We start from the raw sequence: 22,331 nt of genomic DNA, 5'->3' as shown, positions 1-22,331 counted from the left end.
AGTTCTTCCCTTCCTACTTAGCAGGTTCATGTTAAAGGTTTGGAACCTGATTTTGTGGTGGTCATTTTTTTCCGTGTCAAAGACCACCTTCAGCTTTTAAGAGGCTGCCCTCCAAAATAAAGGAGTCTAGGGTTCATTAATTAACTCAGTGTGACTTACATTTAGATTTAATGAAGATTCGATATGGTTAAGATTATTTCTGACTGGTCACCTATTCATTAATGTTCCCCTTCTGCCATATTAATAATTACAATTTGGTAGCTCTTCTGGAGATCTCTGAGCCATCATTGAAATGTTGGGAGCTGTACATTCTGTCATGAATGACCTCCACTTCAGGTCCAGGAGCAAATGGTATTCAGTGGCATTTTTATGGGCAAGAGATTTCTGCAGAGATTACTTGGAAATATTTGCCTTGTTTTTATGCTGTCCAGAAACACTGTAAGTGAGAAACCACATTCCCCACCAAAGAGGATTAATTTCAGTCATTACAGTGGAAGGGAATCCCAGATTTGTATGCTCTCTCCTGACCTGGGTCCAAGGCACATTGGCACATGCAGCAGAAAATTCCCATGACCCCTGTCCTGTCAGAAATAAAGATGGGGTAAAAATGCCCATTGCCTAAAGGGCTTGCACATAAAGAGTTTCCCAGCAGACTTTGGCCTGTGGGTCCAACCTCCTTTACCCTCTTAGAATGGTCAGTGGCCACTGATGGCAACCAGATTTACCCACGAAGTCACAGGAACCCTTGGTCTCTGGCTTTTGAGCCTTGACCTAGTTAGGCACACACTGACAGCTCTGGAGCAGATGTACAAATATCTTCTTCGGAGAGCAGCAGACACCCTCTTTTCTAGCGTTCACACTTTCCCCAATAGCAACTAGGTAAGAATTAGAGAGCATTACACCAAATTCACAATCATGTTTACTACCTGTGCGAAGATTAGTCCCACATGAGATCAATCCCTGTCAACATCTTTCTTCCATGGGGCAGAAAAATGCAGCTATTATGTTGCAAGTTGAAAGAGAGGCTGGTTACCTCACAGCCACTGAAAGATCAGCAAAATTAAAGTTTTTAAAGTTTTTTTTAATGCCCTAGACTTAATTTAAAAAATGGAGATGAAATCCACTTCCTCAAAACTGGTGTGAACATCTCACCTTGAGTTGTTTCTTGCTTACCAGCATGAACTTTGTTCCTGAAGGAGCTGTTCTAGACCGTTGCCTGGACACAACCTTTTTCTCCTACTACTCTCAACTCAAGTCTCACTAAAAAGTGTATTCCCAGCTTTTTGTTATAACAAAAATGAATTCAGATTGCAATGCCTTATAAATGTCAGGATTCACACAGGGGTCCTTAAGATGCTGGCTTGACTGCTTATGATGTCTATCCTTGTAACCATGTGTGGTATTTTGTAACATAAAAAGCTTGTCCTTGCTACGTTCTGAGCCTTGAAAAAGACTGGAAAGAAAAGGATCTGCTATGCTAAAAACAAGGGTATTTCAAGTCCTAACTACAGTACTGAAAAAATAAAACCCAAACTTAGAGCTGAAGGAGTCACAATTAAGAACTGGTTGGCTAACCCATTTATGAAGATGTTAACACTGTACCCCACAGCGGTATAAACTATAGCTTTCATCTAAGTGGAAAGGAGATGTGCTGTTTTGGAATGTAAAAATATTTTAAAATATCTAAACACAAATGGGGAAGAGAAGAAACTCAAACAATTCCTTATATAAAAATGGTCCTATAAATACTATATTCTAAATATTGCCAGTTAAGTGATCCATAATTAATACAAACCGTAAGAGGTTTTCCCCCCCTTACTTGTTAGTCTCCGAGCTTCAGCCCTGCAATTCCATCAGTCTCTCTCCCTCCCACCTTCTTTGCCTTCACTTCTCTCTCTCGTTTGGTCTCTGACCACTTTGCACAATCAGAGAGGTTTGGAAAATCTGCCTTGCCTGTGGAAAAACATGGAGCATGGGGTGAGTTGCGGCTCTGCCCATCGGGGTGTGGCACGATTCGTGCACCTGGCAAATGTCTCCTGGCAGGAGGAGCCGGAAAGGAAGTGGGGCTCTTGATGGGCTCAGAAGTTGCTGAAAATCTCCCGTTTCTTGTTCCAGTCCATCTGAGGTGCCCTCTTGTTCACCCGCTTGGCACGCACTTTCTCTTTGGCTTCCGCTGCGGTGGGACTCAGGTTCAACCCACTTTCTTCAAACGGATCTTTCTTTTTCGACTCTTTTACCTAAGAGGAAACCAAGAAGCTTCAACAGGGAATGCCTTGGGGGCATTTCTTTGCTTCCACAAACTATTTTTACAGGTTCTGAAATCCCAGCACCAACCTTGCAAACTTGCAAACCCAAGACTGCAAAAATGAGCTAACTGGGGGTGGGGGTGGGGAATTAGTCACCCTGAACTTCTTGCTTTTGGAGTGGGACAAAGTACAGCTTCTAGTCTTAGAAGGAAAAAAAATGGAAGTCCTCAGGTTACATCCATTTGTTCAGCAACCATTCAAATTTGTGATGGTGCTGAATGAAGGGGACTTACAACCAGTCCTCAGAGTTCTGGCCATCACAGAACTAATTGCAGCAATATAAATATTTCTGTGGTGTTCCCCTAACTCATTAAAAAACCCTCTGGAAGAGTTCTGAAGTTTCCCAATGTTCTTCAAGGGCAGCCCCATGTACAGCATGTTGCAGTGATCTACTTGGGAGGTGACTAAGGCCTGAGTGACTTCAGACTTGCAAGATTTTGTCAATCTAGCATTGCAATAAAGTAGAATCAGCTCTTCTGGTTGTGATTCCCATCTGGTTTACCCCAGGAGGCAGACATCAATCTTGCAAGTCTCAAAGTACAAGTCTCCTTTACAGCCCAAGAAATTAGGGAGGGTCCCTTCTGAGCCTCTTGCCCTACCCACTATCCAGCAGCATGCTATGCCTTCTCTTATTTGCCCATTCCCTTGGCAGCGTCTCTTTGCCCAGTGTCCCAAGGTCTTTCCCACATTCCATTACAGAAATAGTGCAACTGGCACACAAGAGGAAGTTGTGCAAAAGGCCTCCTGGCCATAGCTGTTCCATTGAACAGGAGCTGCAAGTCCAGGAGGACCCCTGGGTTGCACATTGGTTCTGTTTGTGGCAGTGCAACCGCATCCAGAACAAGAGATGGCAAATCCTTGGATCCAGAGGCCCGAGAACCCAAAGCTACTCAGTCTTGCTACGGTTGAGCTGAAGCTTGTTCTTTCTCCTCCAGCCCCGCCCCCCAGCCTCCAGGTGCTGAGACAGGAGCTCCACTGAACCACTTGTTGGCCAGAAGCAAAGATGTAAAGCTCGGTATCATCAGCGTATTGATGATGACTGTCCTAACAGCCAGGAACCACGCTGAGGAATAGGTCTCTAGTGTTTTATTACTGCTACATAACAGAGAATCCTAACAAACTGAAGAAGCATGGGAAAAACCCAGACATATAAACCCCAAAGACTAAGGCGGGCCCGATCTGTGTCTCTTTGAATGGCTGCCCAATTCCTCAGTGCTACGCATGCGCTTTACAGCCTGGATGGGAGCCCCCTGCTCGCCACCCTCACTCACGGCAATGACCTCCTCCAAAAGCCTCATGTAGACATTAGAGTGGGGAGAGTGTTCAGCCCTGAGGCATCCCACAAAGCAGGACTGTGGGCTAAATCTCTCCCCTGCATCACCACCAACTGGAATGGGCCCAGAGGAAGGAGGAGAACCAGTGTAACGCTGCGCCTCCCCCTCCCAACTCTCCAGTATGGTCCTGAGAAGGGAAGGCTGTTCCATAATATCAGGGGCATTGTGGCACCTTCCTAGGGGGGCTCAGCCCCCCTGATTTCACACAGCAGTGAGGAACCACTATAGTTTTCCCTGAGATGTTACTGGAGGGGACAATTCCAGGTGAAGGAGGTGATCTTGAAGGGACTTTGGCGCAAGCCAGATTGGGCTGTGTAAGTTAAAACCAGCAAACTCCTCCTGGTAGCAAAGGCAGGGACCACAGCCGGTGTCGTGTGCACATAGTGCCGAGGGCCGCATCCCCCATGGGTTAGGCTCACGCTGCAGCTCTCTCGCCACCTCCCCTGACTCCCCTGAGAACCTCCTTCTCCGGGCACTCTCGTGCCAGCCTTCTGGAAAGAGGAAGGGCCCCCCTCCCTGCCCCATTCAGCTGTCTCTCATCCCTGTCAAAAGATGCACAGAAGGTATACAGGAGCCAGTAAGGGAAAATGCAAGGCAACTCAGGCCTGGGAAAGGGGAAGGGGGGAGAAACAAACCCCGGACAGCCCCACCTTGGTTCCCTTTGGTGTAGGAGGGGGCGGGGGGGAACTCTGGCAGGCGTTCATGCTTCTGTCATTATACCCTACAACAATAAAGTCGCCTTCCTGTAATCCTTGTGTTGTTTCCTCATCTGCCCTACCTCGAAGGACTGACGCACCCCACTCAAGAAGCAGCCCCCCTCCGGGGAGACAGGGCAATGACACTGCACCCCCAAATGTCCCCAGAGGCGGGGCACCCCCAGCACAGGCTTCCTGGCCCCTCCCTCCAATGCCCGGCCCTCTGGCCAGAGAGCACCCCTCGCGCACAATCCGAGAAGACGGCATTCCCTGCTGCAACCTTTCTACACATGAAGCAGAAGGAAGTCTTTGGGGAGCCAACGGCAAGCACGGCAGAGCGCATCAGAGGTGGCGCTGGGGAATAACGACCCTTCTCTATCAGTTCTGCGATGGAGAGTAACGGGAACAGTCGACCGCAGCAGCCGACGGGAGATGTGGGTGGAGAGCGCTGAACAGCATCTGGGAGCAAACGCTGCAGACAGAGCGGCTCACCCAGAAAACCAGTGGCCAACAAGGGAACGGGGACAATGGAGGCTCCCTTCATGCCGGTTAAAACTCGCATCCCTCTGGCAAGATCAGGATCCCACACAACAGACCAAACCAACTCTGTCAGTAAATCAGCTCATCGCCCTGGGCTGGCAAAAGCGAGTGAAGCCAGCAGAGCCTCCTCCCTCCCTCCCCCCGGCCCCCCAAGCGTGGAAAGAATGCAGAGTTGGACTCCTGCAAGCCAAGATCCAGCTGCTCCCTTGCAAGAGCACGAGCCGATCTGCCCTAATCAAAGCCACTCTGCGGTCTCTCTAAAGCGCCTTCTCATCGAGGCCCACACATGTTTCCTCTTAAAAAAAGAACAAGGGAGCAAATAGCAAGTCATGTTGCGTGGAAGTATTTTCTTTCACATTTGAATGCAATTAAAGGAGTTAATTAAAGGGCTTGGTGAGGGCGGCCTGTCTATTGCTCAACTATGTTCCGGCGTGGAAAAAGTCCGTATTTCTTTTGCATTTACCTACTCCTCCCCATTTGCCCCACCCCATCGATCGGAGCCTTCCCAGGGGAAACTGGAGGGAAGGCAGGTTGGCTGTGGCCACCCCAGGGGTGAACCCGGCAGGTGTAACAGCAGGGTACAGACTTGGAACAGGGAGAAGAGGGTGCGAAATGCTGGGTGCAGAAGGCGTAAGAGAAGAAGAAAAAGGTCACGAGCTGCTGGGAATAAAGAAGAGGAAGGGGGAGAGAAAAGCTAAAAGCTGGAGGGGAAAACTTGACACGCCAAGGACTGGAGGCTTCAAAAGCGATGCTGGCAGTAACAGCTTCTCAGGGCAGAAAACGTGTGGGGATTCCTAATAAAGAAGGAGACAGAATGACACAGGAAGAGGCGGCGGTGAGAGGAGCACAAAGAGGCTTCTGGGCCCAGACGAGGAAAAGGGCTGCTTCTTTACCTCGGCCTCCTCGGGACTTTGGCAGTCACTGTGGGATGAAGACAGGGATCCTCCATTCAGCTGTGAGGGATGGAAAGAAGGGCATGTTTATCGCAAGACGTGGTGCTGCAGCTCCCGGGAGGGGAAAGACACCCCCTTGGCTGGTTGGAAAAAGCCCCCGGAGGGTTTTGCAAGAGCAGAAGTGTGGCTCGGTTAAAAAAAGAAACAGGGAAAGGAGATGCACTTTGGACAGATGAAGAGAAAGGAAAAACAGGCCACTTGGCCTTCTTTTAGAGACCTGCTTTGGGCCTCATGCCGAGCCATGGCTTCCTGAACAAACCAGAACAGGCTGGGCCGACACATCGCACTACAGCATAAAGCAGCATTTAAAGGCTTATTTATCGTGCGAAGCCAAAGCCAGACAAGCAACATTATGACTCAGTGTCATGGGGTTGAGCTAGATGACCCCTGTGGTCCCTTACAAATCCCAAACACTACGATTCTGTGAACTTAGCCGAATGCCAAATATCAGCAATGGCCAGAGATTTCCTAATCAAATTTTCTCATTTCATCAGAAATGGAAAGCCGTGGAATGCTTTAAGGAAAGCAGTACTAGATCAGTTCTGCCTGATCACTTATGGCTCTCTGACCTCAGGATCCAGGCTGCACAGATCTCTCTGGAAAGCTTGGGCCAAAATCCCCAGGCCCTGGGGAGGAAGAAGAGGATGCCAGATGACCTTGCTGGCTGGGGAGGATGGCTAGATGAGGATGGTCTCCTAAATGCTCCCCCAAGAGGAATGCCCAGCGCTCAGTCAGGTGTCTGTTGAAACAGGCAAGAGGGGCTCAATGGCCACTTACCTGTGTTTGCGCTGACCCGTTCGTCATAGGTTGAGGAACTCCCCCTGCAGAAAACGCAGAGACAACTCCAATCAGGAACCTTTCTCATGGAAATCCTACCCCTGAGGGTTAGGAGGACTAGTCTCCTCTGTGTTAGATTACCATTACAGGTAGTCCTCACTTAACAACCATTCATTTAGTGATGGTTTGGACTTACGACGGTGCTGAAAAAAACGTAATTCTGCAGCTTCGAATGTGGGAAGGGGGAGAGATAGGACCCCGTCTGCCAGCGGCAGGTTCTGCAGAAGCAGAGGGGTTCTACACATAGCTTAGTAAGAGAGACTGAAAAACCAACCGTCTCAGAAAAAGGCAAGGGAAGACCATACAGTCATCTGGTGTTGAACTCAACTTGGGGGAGACTTTACTTTCACTACCATGCAATGGAGAAAAGTTCTCTCTCTCCCACCCCCAACTGCACAAACATAGCCCGAAATAGCTGCAGGCAAGAATTTGGGGAACAAATTCAAGTAGGTTTCTGCCATTTGCCCTGATGCCCAAGAAGGTTTCCCTCCAGGGAAACTGTGGTCAGGACTATAGTACATTGGAGGAGGAAAGCGCTTGCATTTGTGCATTGTCGAGCAGATGCACTTTGGTTTTTTACCAGCAGAGAGCAGTTTGGGGGCACAAACATTTAGGCTTCAAACTTCTGGGTCACCTGGCAAGGCCAGGCACAGCACTGCAGTTGCTGTTCAGGCCAAGGCTGGATAAGGACTGCCACTGACTGCGACTACGGATACACACCGTGGCCCCTAGTGTGGCTGCGTTCGATAGCTCTGCCGCTGTGTTGGCTTCCACTCCCGGTGACTCTGTGGACCTGTCTCTGCTGAGAACCTGTAGGTCTGCCAAGGGCGTCATCTTCCTAATCCAGCCCCCTGTCTTACCAGGGAAAGGTTCTATCTGTAATTTGTCCTTCCAGATATGTACAGCTGGACATCAGCACCCATCAACCCAGTCAGGGTGGGCAAGGGTCAGGGTCCTGGAGCCCAACAACTCACCCAAACTACAGGGAGCTCAGACCCATCATGTGGTGTCCTCCAAAACTCCCGTCTTCTCGCTTCTCAGTTCCCACGGGAGGGCCGGTGATCTGAACCAAGCCCAAACCCTGCCCTACCTGCTGCACCGTGCTGGTGGAAAAAGCGTATGCTGCCAGCAGTGAATGTACGCTGAGCGTCAGGGCAGCATCGGGCCATTTCAACCAGCAGCAACCTGCAGAGACTGCTGCAGAATCACAATTTAAAACCTTCTCAGTCTTGCACGATGCTTCCCCCTCTCTCTCCCCTTTGCTGACAACTCCACCGAAGGCCTGGCAAGCTGCTTCGCAATCACTTGCACTGAAGGAAGCAGGGACATATTTGAGCCCTGCCTGCAGCATTTGGAAAACACGTCCGTGCATTAATGCTCATTTCTGGAGCTCTGCCAGCTGCTCCTTGCAAAGAGAACAGGGAGTTCATTCTCCGTGGGGCCAAGAAGAAAGCATCTCTGGCTCCGTCTCTTGGTTGTTCCTGCACTCAGCATCTGACACCCGCCGTCCCCTCCTGCCCCCCACAAAAATCTCTGAATTGTTCCAAGTTGTTCTTTTGGAGTCTTTCTTTCCACCGGAGCCAGAAAAGAGGGAAGGCAGCTTCAATGGGAAACAGCTGTGCTAAAAACACAGGGCTCTCCATTCAGCCCGGCTAAGGGGCAGTGGGGGGGTGGGGGGGCTGGTGGCAAAATCATGCATGTTTGGTGGAAGGCATGATCTTCCCTGGGCCGGGCAACGGAGCAGGCAGCCTCCACAGCAGCAGCGATCCAGCCCTCGGTCCGCTTGAGCCCAGGGCCTTGCAAGTCCAGCCTTCCGAAGGACTGCAGGACACCCATTACAGCCCCAGGAGAGGTCATGTTCAACTGGGGGCAGCGAATCTGGGACAGTTTTAAGTGTGGGAACAGGAGGGGGGCCTCCAGGAGGCATACTGCTGCCATTCCCATCCTTTACATCCTTCCCCCAAAGTGAAAGATGGCCATTTTGTCACTACATTTCAGCAGCGAGGGCATCTGCCCAAAAGGGAGGTCAAAAAAATCCAGATGGCAGCTGCAACCATACAATCATCAAAGCTCCATTCCCCTTTTTTATGCCTGTTTGACACCTTGCCCCCCTCCCCATGCAGATGCAGCCATGCTTGGTGGGTTGTCTACCCTAGTCTAAGATAATTAACCACAGATGCTTCCAAAGCCTTTTTCCTTCACTTGTGACTGTCAAAGAAGCTTTGCTGAAAACTTGGTTTCAGTTCCACCCACTGAAGGTATCTGGCACTCTGCTTCTGCCCTTCCGCCAGCATCCAAAAGACCCATGACGTTCTGTGTTTTCTCCAGCCAGTCCACATCAACTTTTCTGCTCAAAAGTGGGAAGGGTGAGCATTTAATGGATCTTATTTACCTCCAAACAGTTTATAGCTCCCCCTTTGGTCACATTTATCAATTGCAGTTCTGGAAATGACTTGGTCCTTTAGGTTATACCAGTGTTTGGCAGCTTTAAGATGTGTGGACTTCAACTCCCATGCATGGCTGGCTGGACAATTCTGGGAGTTCAAGTCCACACATCTTAAAGCTGCCAAGGTTGAAAAACACTAGGTTACACCCTGCAATTTCATTTCTCACTTCTCCAGGGCTGAGTCCATGCCTTAAAAATAGATTAGGGGGTTGAGGTTAACTAGTCTTAATCTACAAGAGAGCAGAGATACCAAGACCACAGCATTTCTCGCCAGCAGGATCTCCTGCTTTCCTGAGGCTGGTTCTTGGGGGAAATACCTCACCTCGAATGTGTTCTTCAGCAGGGGTGATGCCAAGTTTCTTGAAATATTCATCTGTTCCAGGGTCCACTACCAACAACCTAGCTTCATTTTCCTTAGACTTGATATGCGCCACAACTTCTGAATGCTTCATGCCTTCTACATTGATCCCATTGACCTGCAGGGTAGCCAAACCAAGGAGGAAGAAGCTGGTGAGGAATGCTCATTAGGGCAATGGAGTGCTTTGCACTGGTGCACCCAATCAGTGCAAAACCAAAGCAGAGCAGCCAAACCAGAGAAGATAAAGCTTAGAGGAGAGAGAGCTTCCATCAGTCAAACTGGTGGGACTTCCTTCTCCCCAAAGCTACAATTCAATAGGTTCTCAAGGAGCTTCACATTAATAATATAGATATAAAACCATCAAAAATCTGTACTCATGATAAACCCTGGGGGTTTTCTGTACTGTCCCGCTCCACTCCATGCTTCAGAGATTTGAAGCCAAGGATTTTAATTCATTCTTGCCTAAACACAAAATTAGCTGGAGGGTTCTGACTTCTCCACCTTCCAAATTAAAATGAAGGTAGCTCATGATGGTGACCTCTAAATGTGCTGGACCAGGATGACCAACAGCCAACTGTCTGGCATCATGAAGGTGTAGTCCAACACATCTGAAGGGTTGCCAGTGACAGAATTCCTAACCCTGAGTTCTCTTAGGGGATTCTGGGAATTGGAGTTCTCAGAGGGTGCAGTTATAGGACACTAATGGACTATTCTCTGCATCCCATCAAACTACAATTCCAAAGATCCTGGGGGGAGAGTCCTAATACGCACGTGCACAGAGAATTCTAAAAAGGGCAAAAAGAGGCAGAAACATTTGACCTACCAGCTCGGGGGCCTGGGGGCCATTGAAGAAATATTGGTGAGCCACCTGTAAAGCACCCATTGCCCATCCCAGTGCTAAGTTTTGGGTTAGAAGCCACAATTGCCTTGTTCACACAACACACTAATCTAAAACCAGCCAGACCATACAATCTTGTCATGCAACATGAACGCTGTAGTGTGGAACTTTATTTACAGTTCTAATGGTGTGCTTGCCATACCTGCCCACACAGCTCTCAGCCATAGCGAGAGGCTGAATTTCAGAACCCAAAAAACAACCCGCTCCCAGCTTTAGCTTTCATAGCCAAAGAAAAAAAGTTTCTCTGTGTGTGTGCATCACACACACACACACACACACACACACATGTGCTCATTCTCTTATGCAAGACAAAAGATCAGAACCAGCTCTGCTATGCTCAGAGGACTATAAATGAGGATAAAGGCAAAATTTGCTCCAGGGGGCTGTCCGTTTGTCAGACAGGATAATGAAGTCCCTTTGTCCTTGGGCAGGGCCAGATAACACCTCAAAGTGGAAACCAATTAATCAGTTAATTAAGGGCGTGCTGCTCTTTCCTTTTCTTTATGTGGGGAGGTATTTGGAGAGAAAATATAAGTTTCCAGGAGGGCTAAACTACATGGGAAATTAGGGCACATGGATTCTGGAGTTCTGGAGGCTGTGAAGCTAGAAATCTGAAAGGTTCTCCTGCTCTGGATCTGAATCAGGGCCCAACATAACTGTCTGCCAGAAGTGCTGCTTATCTGGCTATTCTTTTCTCCCACCCTGAAGGTGTTGTTGGCTGCAAATAATGAGCCAATTTATTTATCATTTGTTGCAAATAATCCAGTTTTGGATTGTTCAGAGAGAGAAACCAGATGCATATCTATGCTGCAGAGAGCCAGGGAGGTGGCCTTGAAGCCAATAGGCAGGACAAGGAGGACGGAAGCCCTGCTGAAGCCCTGGGAAGGCAGACCGCAGTAGGGAGGGACTCAGGCTGACCCCCCCGGGGTGTCAGAGGGAGGGGAGGAAAGCACAATCAGACTTGCATGATCCTGACATGAGAGCCAATCTCAATAAAGCAGAGGTCTGGTCATCCTGTGGCGTGTGTTTCCTGACTTGGTCTGCCTCGAAGGGCTGATATCAGTATTAGCCCATGATGCACATTTTCAAAAACAGCATCATACAATTGCATAACCATGTATAATAAGTAAAAAATATGCTGTGAGGAGAGAGGAAGAGAGGAGGGAAGATCTGTCAATGAAGTACTACAGCTGCTGCTGTCTCAATGCCAGGGCAAGGCCACACCTGTTGAATGCCCACCACCTCCTTTTTTTGGAGGAGATGGGAACATGGGCACTGGAATTGCAAATACCCACAAGGTTCATTACTTGGTGTGGGCGGGGGGGGGGGCTCAAGCAAGACTTCATCCTTCTAGCCAACCCCCAAATCAAATTGGCCTCTATTTCCAGCCCACTGGGCATGGCTGCTCTGGTTCCCTCCCTCCTCTTTAAGTAGCTGTGGGGAGGGGAGGCTGGAGCCCCAGCAGGTGCCCACCAGAGCTCTCAAGACCCCACTAAGTGTTTCGGTGCCCGTAGCCCTGGAGACGCTGACGGCCTTTTTCGTCTCTGGCATCCCCGCCCACAGTGTTTAAACAGGTGGCCCGGCAGTGCTGTGCGAGGCCGAGTGGGAGCACAAAGAGGCAGAAAAGACAAGTATAATAAAGCCGCCCCCTCCCTCCCCAGCCAGGCACAGGCTGAGGAGCAGGGCCACCCGGCACACCAGCAAAACGCTCCCAGCCGGAGTAGCAGCCCATCAAACATTTATGGGAGCCCCAAAGAGCGAGGCGCCCGGATCAGGTGGCTGACTCCACAGGTCACCGAGTCTCCTTTCATGCACCTGGGAAATGTGCCAGGGGTGCTCAATTAATTATCAGAGGCCTATCGGTGATGCACTGAGAAGCAAGAAAGAAGGTCTCCCTTCCCCTTCCCTTTCTCTCTCAGAAGCACACGCATAAACTCAGCAAGCATGAAACATTCAGACAAAGCCATTTCTGGGGTGCCCCACAGTGTTGCCACAGAGCAGAGTGGGAACAGCCCACAGCCTCTTCTTATGCTTCGGCTCCTGTTCAGTCCTCTCTCTCTGGGATGGGGATGAAGGGCTGCAGTTCTCGATCTAGTTCTTCAATCCCCATATAAATGAGAGGCAGTGGGGCAGCTCATGAGGGGTTCAAGGGTGGCCCCCAGCAGGCAGCTCAAGGGCCAAGGGGGGCTCTTTGCCTGGAAAAAAGGGGCTCAGTCCTGCCTGCAGCTCAGCTGTAAGTCTGTACAGTCTGCTTTATTGGCTGAGTCTCCCCAACCAATTGTAGTTTATTTAATAAACTGTGACTAAATAAACCATGGATTACTGAAAAGAAGAAACGGTCTAATTTAGGAAGCAAGAAATTCTGGTTAGAAGCAAAAGGTCCAAATTGCACCTCTAAGCCAACCATGATGGAGAGAAAAGCAATTACTCAAGTCAATAGACTTTGGGTGCTCATCCAAGACAGCACTTCATTCCCTTCTGTTGTCGTCAGTGGGCCTCATCTGGGTTCCACACATGAGCAGCTGGGCTGGGTGCAGCTAAATTCTCTGTGTACACATACAGATGTCATGCATAGAAGATCCTAGATATGTTAGGAAGCACTTGCTGCAGCTTCCCTGCTAAGATTTGCCTGACCAGGTTCTTCAAATCGTTTGGATTAAAGCCTTGCAACCCCTCGCCCCTGCCCTTGCTGGCCGGAGGGATCTCTGCTGCTCGCTCCCCAAGTAGAATTACCTGTAATGATCAAAGAGGCAAGGAGGAAGCGTCCCAAGGACTCCAGGGCAGTTGAGCCTCTTCCTCTCAAGGTGGCCTCTGGAGGTGACACTGGGATCGCCCTACTGTATTTGGGCCAACGCAACCACAAGCAATGAAATGATTTCTAATGAGGATGGTGCATGACAAGTGGGGCAAAAGTCAATGTGGGCATAAAATGGGCTAAACCTGTAAAGCCAAAACTTTCACTTGATACCAACTGTGGTTTTCAAAAGCTTCAGCTTTCTTTGCCTGTCCACCTGGTGAGGATGATGTGCATAAACACTTCTAGAGTTAGCAAAAACCTCAGAAACATGTCTTGAAAACCTTGGAGTGAAATTGGTTGGTAATGATCTCAGGTGGATTCCCCATAAAAGCGGCAGGATAATTCTCCTGCTTCCCGGCCCTCATTACCTCAATAAGTTTGTCTTGGGGTCGGAGACCTGCCCTGGATGCTGGTGAGTCCGGATCCACTGACCGGATGAACTGTCCAGGCCTGGACTTCTCGCTGTGCAGGTTGAACCCATAGCCATTGGGGCCTTTCTTGAGGTGGCAAAGTCGGGGCCCCAAAGGCTCCTTGGCTTGTCCATTCACATCCTGGATTAAAAATAAAATAAAATAAAAGGCATTGTTTTTTTCCTTCTTTGGTAACAATTAGAAGAAGGACATCAAGGAAGCTGCTTGCTCCAAGTAAGACCTGCCAGCCCATCCCAAGGACCAGCGAGGACAGAGTATAAATAGACTCAATTGGAGGAAACATATTTGATAAAGTCAATTGTCCAATCTCATTCCAACAGAATACATTTAAGGTGCTTACTAAATGACAAAAGAATAGAATTAGATATGCCTGATCAGCTCTCCCTCTCTCATCCATTTTAAGGAAGCCAACAACAAACCATCCTGCCCCTTAAGTAGGACTCTCTGTGGAAGAAATACTCCAAGGAACAAAGGCAGAGGGCCTACAATAAGCCAAGTGGGGAAACAGAGAACCAAAAGCATTTCTGATCCATCAGAGCGATGGGAAAGGTCTCCATTGGCTAGGCTGATTGATTTACAGTCTCAGACCAAAATTTCATAGAACAGTGAAATGGGTAAAAAACCTTGAAACGTATAAAAAAAGGATTAAAAGGTAAGCGGTATATTTGCCTTATAACATGAAGTGACGTACCAAATTTTGCTTACACCCTAAGGCTCCTTACAGCCACCACGACTGGACAATGTTCTGCAACTTGTGTGATTCTGCAGATTTACCTGCTCACCAGACGGAGGTCTTCTCTTCCATTGAGCAGCCAGAGCGATTAGCAAGGAAAGGTGACATTGATTCAGAGCGTCAGGTATGGGACAACAGACAATTCATCAAAACATGCGATATGGATATTCAAGTACACGCTTCACCCAGGGGCAGACCTGATGCTAGAGCTCCCTTCCAGAACCACCACAGATACAGTAGAGCATTGAACCCAGCAAGTGTAAATGTCCTGTGAGGAGCAGAGAGGACGCTATACAAATAGTCAGGAACAGGAAAGGATCTTTGGAATAGAGATCTTAGCCCTCTCTGGGCCCCACCATTTTGGCCGCCCCTCCAGTTCTGTTCCTCCTGCACTGTGGTGGGCAAACAGTGATCTGAAAGTTTTATGTGTTGCCCTGAAGCCACCTTTGGTGAACTCCTGTTCAACACTCTGACAATGACTCAGTGTAGCTTTCTCCCATTTTCATCCAGGAAACACAAAGGAACTGTAGTTTAGGTCCTACAATGGGGTTAAAATGTAATCTTAAAAAATAAAATAAAATAGCTAAAGCTCCCCCTATAAGAAAAACAGGAAAAACAGAAAATCCACATCCAAAGGCTGATGTACCTCTTGGCCTGCCAGAATATAGGAGTCTAGTCCTCAGCCATCAGTCTTAATTATCTGAGTCTGAAAAATAACTAATGTAAAACTAAGATTTGTCCATCTGAGGGGCAGCACCTAACCCAACTTGGTAGATCTCAAAAAGCAAAGCTGGCTCAGCCTGGCTAGGATTTGGAGAGGAGACCAGCAGCAGATTCCAGGACTGGCAAACTGAAACAGCATCCCAGAAGAAGGCTGCCAAGAAAGCTACATGGATGTGTCCAGGAAGATGCCAGGAGTTGACGCAGGCTTTACCTTCCTAAATCTTCTGCCAGCCCTCCACTGTAAACCAGTCTTCCTTGGCTGGGAATCCTGGGAGTGGTTCCCATTCATCTGGAGGACAACAGGCTAAAAGAGATACAGCTGGGAAAGACAACCTTTTTGGGCCAGATGGAATGTGGAGAGAAGGCCATTCATAAAATTGTTGCATGGGGCAGGGGGAGGGTGATCATAAGACACCCGTGATCAGAAGCAAACTGGTCAGGGTGCTCCCTGCCATCCCCTCCAGCCTCCCAGGAAGCCCCCTTCCCTCCAGCTTATCTGGCACCTTTCAGGCCACGCTTTCAAGCCAAGTGCTGGGCTGGAGCCATCCCCTTTGAAAGCACCTTTACAAATCAAGGGGATGCTGCAAGCACTTGGCTTTGCAGAATGCAGGTTTACTGTCTGTGTCTCTGCGTGATTATGTCCTTGTCTAATCAAGCTTTGTAAGTGTGAAAAGAGGTGTGCATGGCACATTACAGTCCATATTCCCCCACTCAGACCAGGTCACATTTAGGATACGAATTTGTTCTCATTCCATATAATTCACAGGGTTTTTTCTGAATAGATTTATTTTAAAAATTCAAATTGGGACTGGACAAAGACAGGATAGTATGGAAGAATGGAGAGTTGGTAGCAAGAAGAGGCAGGAGCACATGAGATAATTTTGCTAACGTCTGATAATGGAAAAGGTCAGGGACTTCCAAAACCAAGTGTGTTCTTGCTTTATTGATTATACAAAGGCTCTTTGCATGGCCATGGGTGCCCAGGACTACCTCATCTGCCTACTGAAGAGTCTGTGTGATGATAGGAAGCAACTTGTAAAGTGGAATACGGAGCATCTAATGGTCCAAAGATGGGAAAGGCAAAGGCTAAGATTGTTTAGTAAAGGTAAAGGTTTCCCTTGACATTAAGTCCAGTCGTGTCCGACTCTAGGGGGCGGTGCTCATCTCCGTTTCAAGCCGAAGAGCCGGCGTTTGTCCGTAGACCCTTCCGTGGTCATGTGGCCGGCATGACTACACAGAACGCTGTTACCTGCCCGCCGAAGCGGTACCTATTAATCTACTCACATTTGCATGTTTTCGAACTACTAGGTTGGCAGGAGCTGGGACTAGCAATGGGAGCTCACCCTGTCACACGGATTTGAACCGCTGACCTTCCGATCGGCAAGCTCAGCAGCTCAGCGGTTTAACCCACAGCGCCACTGCGTCCCATTCAGTAAAAGATTGTTTACTGCCACTTTATTTACTTACATCATATGCAGAACATATGAGCAATTCTGGATCAGAATAATCAGAAATCGGAATTAAAATTGCTGGGAAAACATCAACAAGCTCAGAGATGCTGATGATACCACTTAAATGGCTGGAAGGAAGGAAGACTTGTCTTCTTAAAGATGAAGAAGAGTGCTAAAGCTAGTTTGTTGCTCAGCATTTAAAAAACCCTAAGATGTCAACAACCAATGCCAATTCAATGCAAATAGATAGAGAAGAAGTTGAACAAGTAACAGCCTTTATCTTCCCTGGGTCAAAGCTTCACAGGGATGGCGACTGAAATAAGAGAGGTCTGTTACTTGGGAGAAGGACTATGGCAACTCTGGGTGAAATATTCAAGTGCAGAAGCATCACAGTGGCAACAAAGGTAGGTGTTGTCAAAGCTAAGGTTTTCCCAGCTGTAACACATGGCTGTGAAAGCTGGAGCATCAGGAAAGCCGGACAAGGGAAAAAGGATGCTTTTGAGCTGTGGCACTGGAGAAAATGGCTGAGGACACCTTGCATGACCAGAAGGCCGAATCACCTGATGCTGGATGAAGTAAAAACAGACTCTTGCTGGAAGTGCGAAGAATGAAGCTGAAGCTGAAATGCTTTGGATGCGCAATGCAAAGACAGGAATCACTGGAGAAGACCTTGATGCTTGCAAAAATTGAAGGCAATTGAAAAAAGGGCTGACAGAAGACAAGGTGGCTAGATACGGTTACTGATGACACAAGCAGAAGCTAACAAGCACTCAAAGAAGCAGTTGTCAAAATGATTTCCACCAGGACATGTAGAGTCAAAAGCAACTGAGCAATAACAACCAACCCATTTGCTATTTGAGCTCAGTGGCCTTCGGGCTGTTCCCCCTTAGCTAATGCAAAGATCACAAAAAAAACCTCCAGGCTGTAAGCCACCCAGGTGACGTCTTTCTGGAGAAGTGGCTGGAAGCTGAATGTGCGTTGGTTGGTGGGTGGGTGGGTGGGTGGGGGTGGCTGGTGGGGGATGTACTTTGTCCACACAAAGTCCCTCCTAACCAAACATCTTCAGATTAACTCTAGGAAGCAGCTACATTTGGGGGGTGTCTCCCTTCAGAATTTACCTCTTTTAAAGTGCATTATTTCAGGACATTATTCTAAAATACTGCCCAAGGGAAAGCTCAGGCAAGTGACCTCTAAGCCAGTTGGCCAGGAATTCTGGGAGTTGAAGTCCAGATATCATAAAGTTGCCAAGGCTGAGAAACACGGCTCTAAGCCAGTGCCCAAAGGGGTCACCAGAGTGTCTTCATGGAGCAAAGGCTGCTTCTTAATTGAAGACAAACTTCCTCTACCAAGCAAGTGCTTGCACCCTACAAAACCCTCTGAACTGGGCCGTCCTTTGAAACCAAAACCTCTAACCAAGGTGCTCCTACAGAGCAAACAGGTTCTAGTAAACAGTCTGCAGCCTGGCTTAAATGAGCCCCCAGCTGACTTTGGAAACGAAAAAAGAACGTGGAAGCAGGAAGTGAGGACAGTAATCGCAGGGGTGCAAACTGAGAGAAGACTGCTCTAATGGAGATGAAAAAGCATCCAAGTTATTTTTCATTTTTGTTTGTCTTGCACTAAAATGTTGTTTAATTTAAGCCCTATTTCCCTGTCTTTCTTTCTTTTTTAAGGTAAGACTCTTCTCAACAAAAGAGAAGAAAACAAATGGGCAGCTCATGAAAGCTTCCGCTTTTAATAAAAATGTGTTCATCAGAAAAGGTGCTCCAGACTCCTCCCCATTTTTAACCTGCCAGAAAGGAAAGCAAGAACCAAACAGCTTCTTCCTGTTGCCCATTGTGGGATTGCAAACATCAACAACGCTTTTCTTGGAAAGACAGAAGAGAACACCCGTGTATATATTTGCAGAGGCTGCAGCAATCCTCAGATCTTTTTCACAAATACTTTGGCTAAACCATTTATCCTGTACTCCATACTTCCACATTTGATTTCTTCTTTTAAGTGAAGTCTGATGCATTTGTGTCTGCTGCATTTTTCTCTGTTATTTTCAATGTATTTTTCTACCATGTCAAGATAGATTTTTAAAATTTTTATTTGTTTTGTATTATCCCAACTTTGTGACATCTGCACATTTGATCTCTCCACCTCCAGGTCATTACAAAAAATGTGGAAGAGTGCACCTGACCCATATCCTCTCAGGCCTAACAAGGATCCAGGCTGAGCAAACTCCAGGTACAATTTCCAACCCACTTAATTGTTATGCCATCCAGCTCATACTCAACTAGCTTGTCAATCAGAATGTATGAGAGACTGAAATCAAGATATTTTATGCTTATATCATTCCCACAATCTACTTTGGAAGTTTACCTAATCAAAATATGAAAAAGGAAGATATGATCTTAGCAAATCCATGCTGACTTCTGGTAATTACAGTACCACATATTTATCCAGGTCCTTACAAGTCAATTTCTCTATGATCAGCTCTAGAATCTTTCCAGGTATTGGTCAGACTAATTGAAACCTCCTATGAAGATAAGAGGCAATATTTGTCCACCTCTAGTCATTTAACCCATTCTTCAAGATTTCTCAAAGGGTTAACCAGACATCAGCAAGTTCCTTCTGCATCCTAGGATACAAATAATCTTTTCCTGGAGATTTAACTCATTCAAAGGAATTACTCCCTGGCCATGTTTCCATCAGTTTCAAACTTCAGACTTGCCACTTCATTCCATACTTCATAACTGCCTGCTGCAACACATCTCTTTGAAATCTGGCATCTACTTTCTCTTGCTCCTTCTCCTACCCAACCCCCAAAAAAGGCAGGTGGTCCCTGCATGAGTCCCTGAAATGCAGGTGGTCCTTTGAAAGATTGCTGGTGGAAAAGCCATCATTCTGAGTGTCCAACTGTGTTCCACCTGGAAGCATCTTCAGTCTGGAAGCACCACGCTCTTTGGGGGACCAACCTGTTATTTCTTACATGGCCTCAAAGACTGAAGAAGAGTCCTTGTCCAACAAACAAGCCAAATTCTCCAAGTCAGAGCAAGGCTTTGGACAAGTCTGTGTAATTTTCTCTTCATTGAACAGAATTTGTCCTACCAATTTAATTCAGTCTGGCATGTACCTTTCTGACTGTCTAAAAGGCTGAGAATGTTACTGGCACCAAATAAATATTTTAAGGACATATGATCTTTGTCCCACCTTGGCAGAGTGTTTTGGGAGGCAAAATGCTGTAATTGGAAGGGCTGGCTTTGCACTGTTGGTGTTGGACATAGTTCAAAACAGCCAGAAGTGAAGATTTAGGGAGGAGGGGAAAAAAAAAGAAGAAGTAAAGGACTTGTGGAGTCTAGAAAACTGGAGCCAGTTCCTTTTGTTTACTGCCTGCACTGGGATAAACTTATTTTGCCCCAAGAAGTTTAAGGGACATCTTGATAGGATCTCCTTTACTTTTTTAGACAGTGGGATCCTACACCTGGGCTCAAAGGCATTTTGTTTCTAGCTCTGTTTTTTAGTGCCAGGCAGAGAAATTTTCCTGCTTTTTTTCCTACTATTTTTCATTGATTTTGAATGTGAGAGAGGGAAGAGAAGAGGATTTTGGTAACATCTGGGATTCCTGCACTGACTTAGCAATGAAGTAGACCAGGGGGTGGGTTTGCATGTCTGAAGGTTTTCCTATCATCCTCCCTCCAGCTGTTCACAGCTTCCAAAAATCCCAAGGGAAAATCTCATGGGGAAACACCCACAGGGGGCTTTTTCTACAAAATGCTACTGTTACCACTAAAAGAGAGGAGAGGATGGTGAATTTCTCCTGGACACTGGATAAATTAATTCCTTGGATAAATTCAAAGGCAGAGAAATTCAGAGGCATTGTTCCCCAAATTTCTTTCCCCACAATTTTGGTGGAGAGTTTTGATTAAATTAAACGATCAATTCAGTTTTTAAAATCTTTAAATTAGAGAAATGCCCTCCAAAAGAAAACTAAAATCCAGATCCAAGTAACTCATTTTCTTTCCCTATTTCTCCCCTTGTCAACATTTAGATTGGAAGCTTGCTCACTTGTCTATGCAGCCATTTGATAGTTGACGCCAGCCGACCAGAGGTTCTGGGCTCCAGATTCCCAAATCTGTGCTAGTTGTGTATGTTATGTGAGCTGCCACTCAACATGTCCCATGGACACCAGCTAGGAATGCTTTCTAGATCGAGTTATCAATTGCAATGTCTGCTCTCCTCAACGAGCCTGAAATGCTGTACGGACAAAGCAGCTGGGTTGGAACCACTTGCTTTCCTCAAGCTAGCTCAGAAGCTGGGCAAGCAGAACCGCAGGAAGCTTGATCCATCTCCTCTCCTCTGAGGGAAAGAGCTTCAGCCCCAGGTTTTGTAGGATGGGCCCATCAGGAAGCATTTTAGCTAGGTCCTACAGGAGCTTGCTTCTTTTGAAGCCACTTCCCCAGGATGCCTGCCTGCGGCCATCAAAATCTGCAGCACATGCAAAATTACAACATGAGATCACAGAGGATGGTTTCAGACAACTCGCTTGTCCCCTGAAGGAAAAGCTGCTGTCACATAATGAAGCATCATGAGCACGGGGACTTTTCTCCCTTGCTTTTGCCCTGTCAGGCTTGCAGACGCGCTAACAGCCTGACAAATATTAGCAAATACTAGCCCACCAGCCTGACATATCTTAATCACATTTGAGATTGTGTGTAAATCTCCAGATGTACACTGGCAGAATGTCTGGGTCTGAAATCCAGCCAACCTTCTTGGCAGTTCCTGTTCCTACCACCATCAGCTCCTGACTGAAAGCTGAGTGATGACGGCCAGGAGATAATTCCGGGGCGAAATAACAGTCAGCACACACCCCACCCTGGGCTTGCACCAGATGGGTCACCCATTGACAGCAAGGACTTCATGAGAGGAAGGGCAAAAGGGGCAAGTCGTGGCTCCGGGAATCCGAAAAACCTTTGTGCCCACCCCCACGAGACCTGCTGCAGCACGGAGCTAATCTTTAAAGGCCTCTCTCAGCAGTAGCTCCTGCTCTGAGTTTGTCGGATTTCAGGGAGAAGCAGGAAAAGCACCTTCTTGGCTTCTCTGCAAGCCCACCCCCTCCGCGGTTATGGAGGGCCTACCTGTCCAGGTGTGCGGCCCAAGGCCGGACGCCTGCTCGAGCCCAGGAAAGATCCCTTCCATTTGCCCAGGCTTGGGATTAAGTCCTGCAGCTTTAAAATATGGTTTTGTATTTGTTCATCTCATGAGACACCCAGAAAACCCTGGAATTATAAAGTGGGGGGCATTTCTGTATAATAAAATGGTAAATTAAACCCTTGGATAGTGCTGAAATGGACAGGTTATGCTCTTCTATAAGAATCAACGCCTACAATCAGCAGAATCAAGGGACAGAACGGTCTGTAATCCACCTATATGGCCTAACAAAAATGCTGTGAAATACAGGATTGTCATGGCATCTAGACAGCGTACACAGACACTGAGTAGCATGAAAGCCACCCAGGATCCAGCCTCTGGGTCTTTTCAGAAAGGATGGAAGACTAGGCAGCCACCATCAGCCGGACCGCCAGTTTCAGGGCCAGGTTCCTATTTCTAAATGCTCCCCTACCACGTGTAGCCCCCGAGTTTCTCCTCTCAGCATAACCACTGAAAACCTGCAATACTGTTTCCTCTTATGTTGTGGTAGGAAGATACAGAAAGACTGTAATATAAGCCCCCAAAAAAGAATATTCCCCCCCCCCATCCACTTCTATGACAGAGCCTGCTCCACTCCCCCTGAAAATATAAGGGCAGTCCTTTACCCCAAATGATTCCCAGTCCTGCCCCACATGC

General features: G+C 47.6%; 1 protein-coding gene across 1 annotated transcript in view; it reads right to left on the bottom strand.

The window, feature by feature from the left end:
* NHERF2 (NHERF family PDZ scaffold protein 2) overlaps positions 1 to 22,331 on the bottom strand; it is a 76,036-nt gene continuing 53,705 nt past the window's right edge. The window contains exons 3-7 of the mRNA XM_063314959.1: positions 13,533 to 13,715; positions 9,434 to 9,587; positions 6,606 to 6,649; positions 5,769 to 5,828; positions 1 to 2,237 (exon numbers count right to left, since the gene is read on the bottom strand). Coding sequence (XP_063171029.1) covers positions 2,079 to 2,237; positions 5,769 to 5,828; positions 6,606 to 6,649; positions 9,434 to 9,587; positions 13,533 to 13,715 — 600 coding nt within the window. The 3' untranslated portion in view covers positions 1 to 2,078. The remainder of the gene's footprint in view (positions 2,238 to 5,768; positions 5,829 to 6,605; positions 6,650 to 9,433; positions 9,588 to 13,532; positions 13,716 to 22,331) is intronic.

Source organism: Candoia aspera, chromosome 14, assembly GCF_035149785.1.
Source record: "Candoia aspera isolate rCanAsp1 chromosome 14, rCanAsp1.hap2, whole genome shotgun sequence".
NCBI classification, from domain to species: Eukaryota; Metazoa; Chordata; class Lepidosauria; order Squamata; family Boidae; genus Candoia; species Candoia aspera.
Note: the sequence above shows the minus strand (reverse complement) of the source record. Positions and strands in the feature narration are given on the sequence as shown.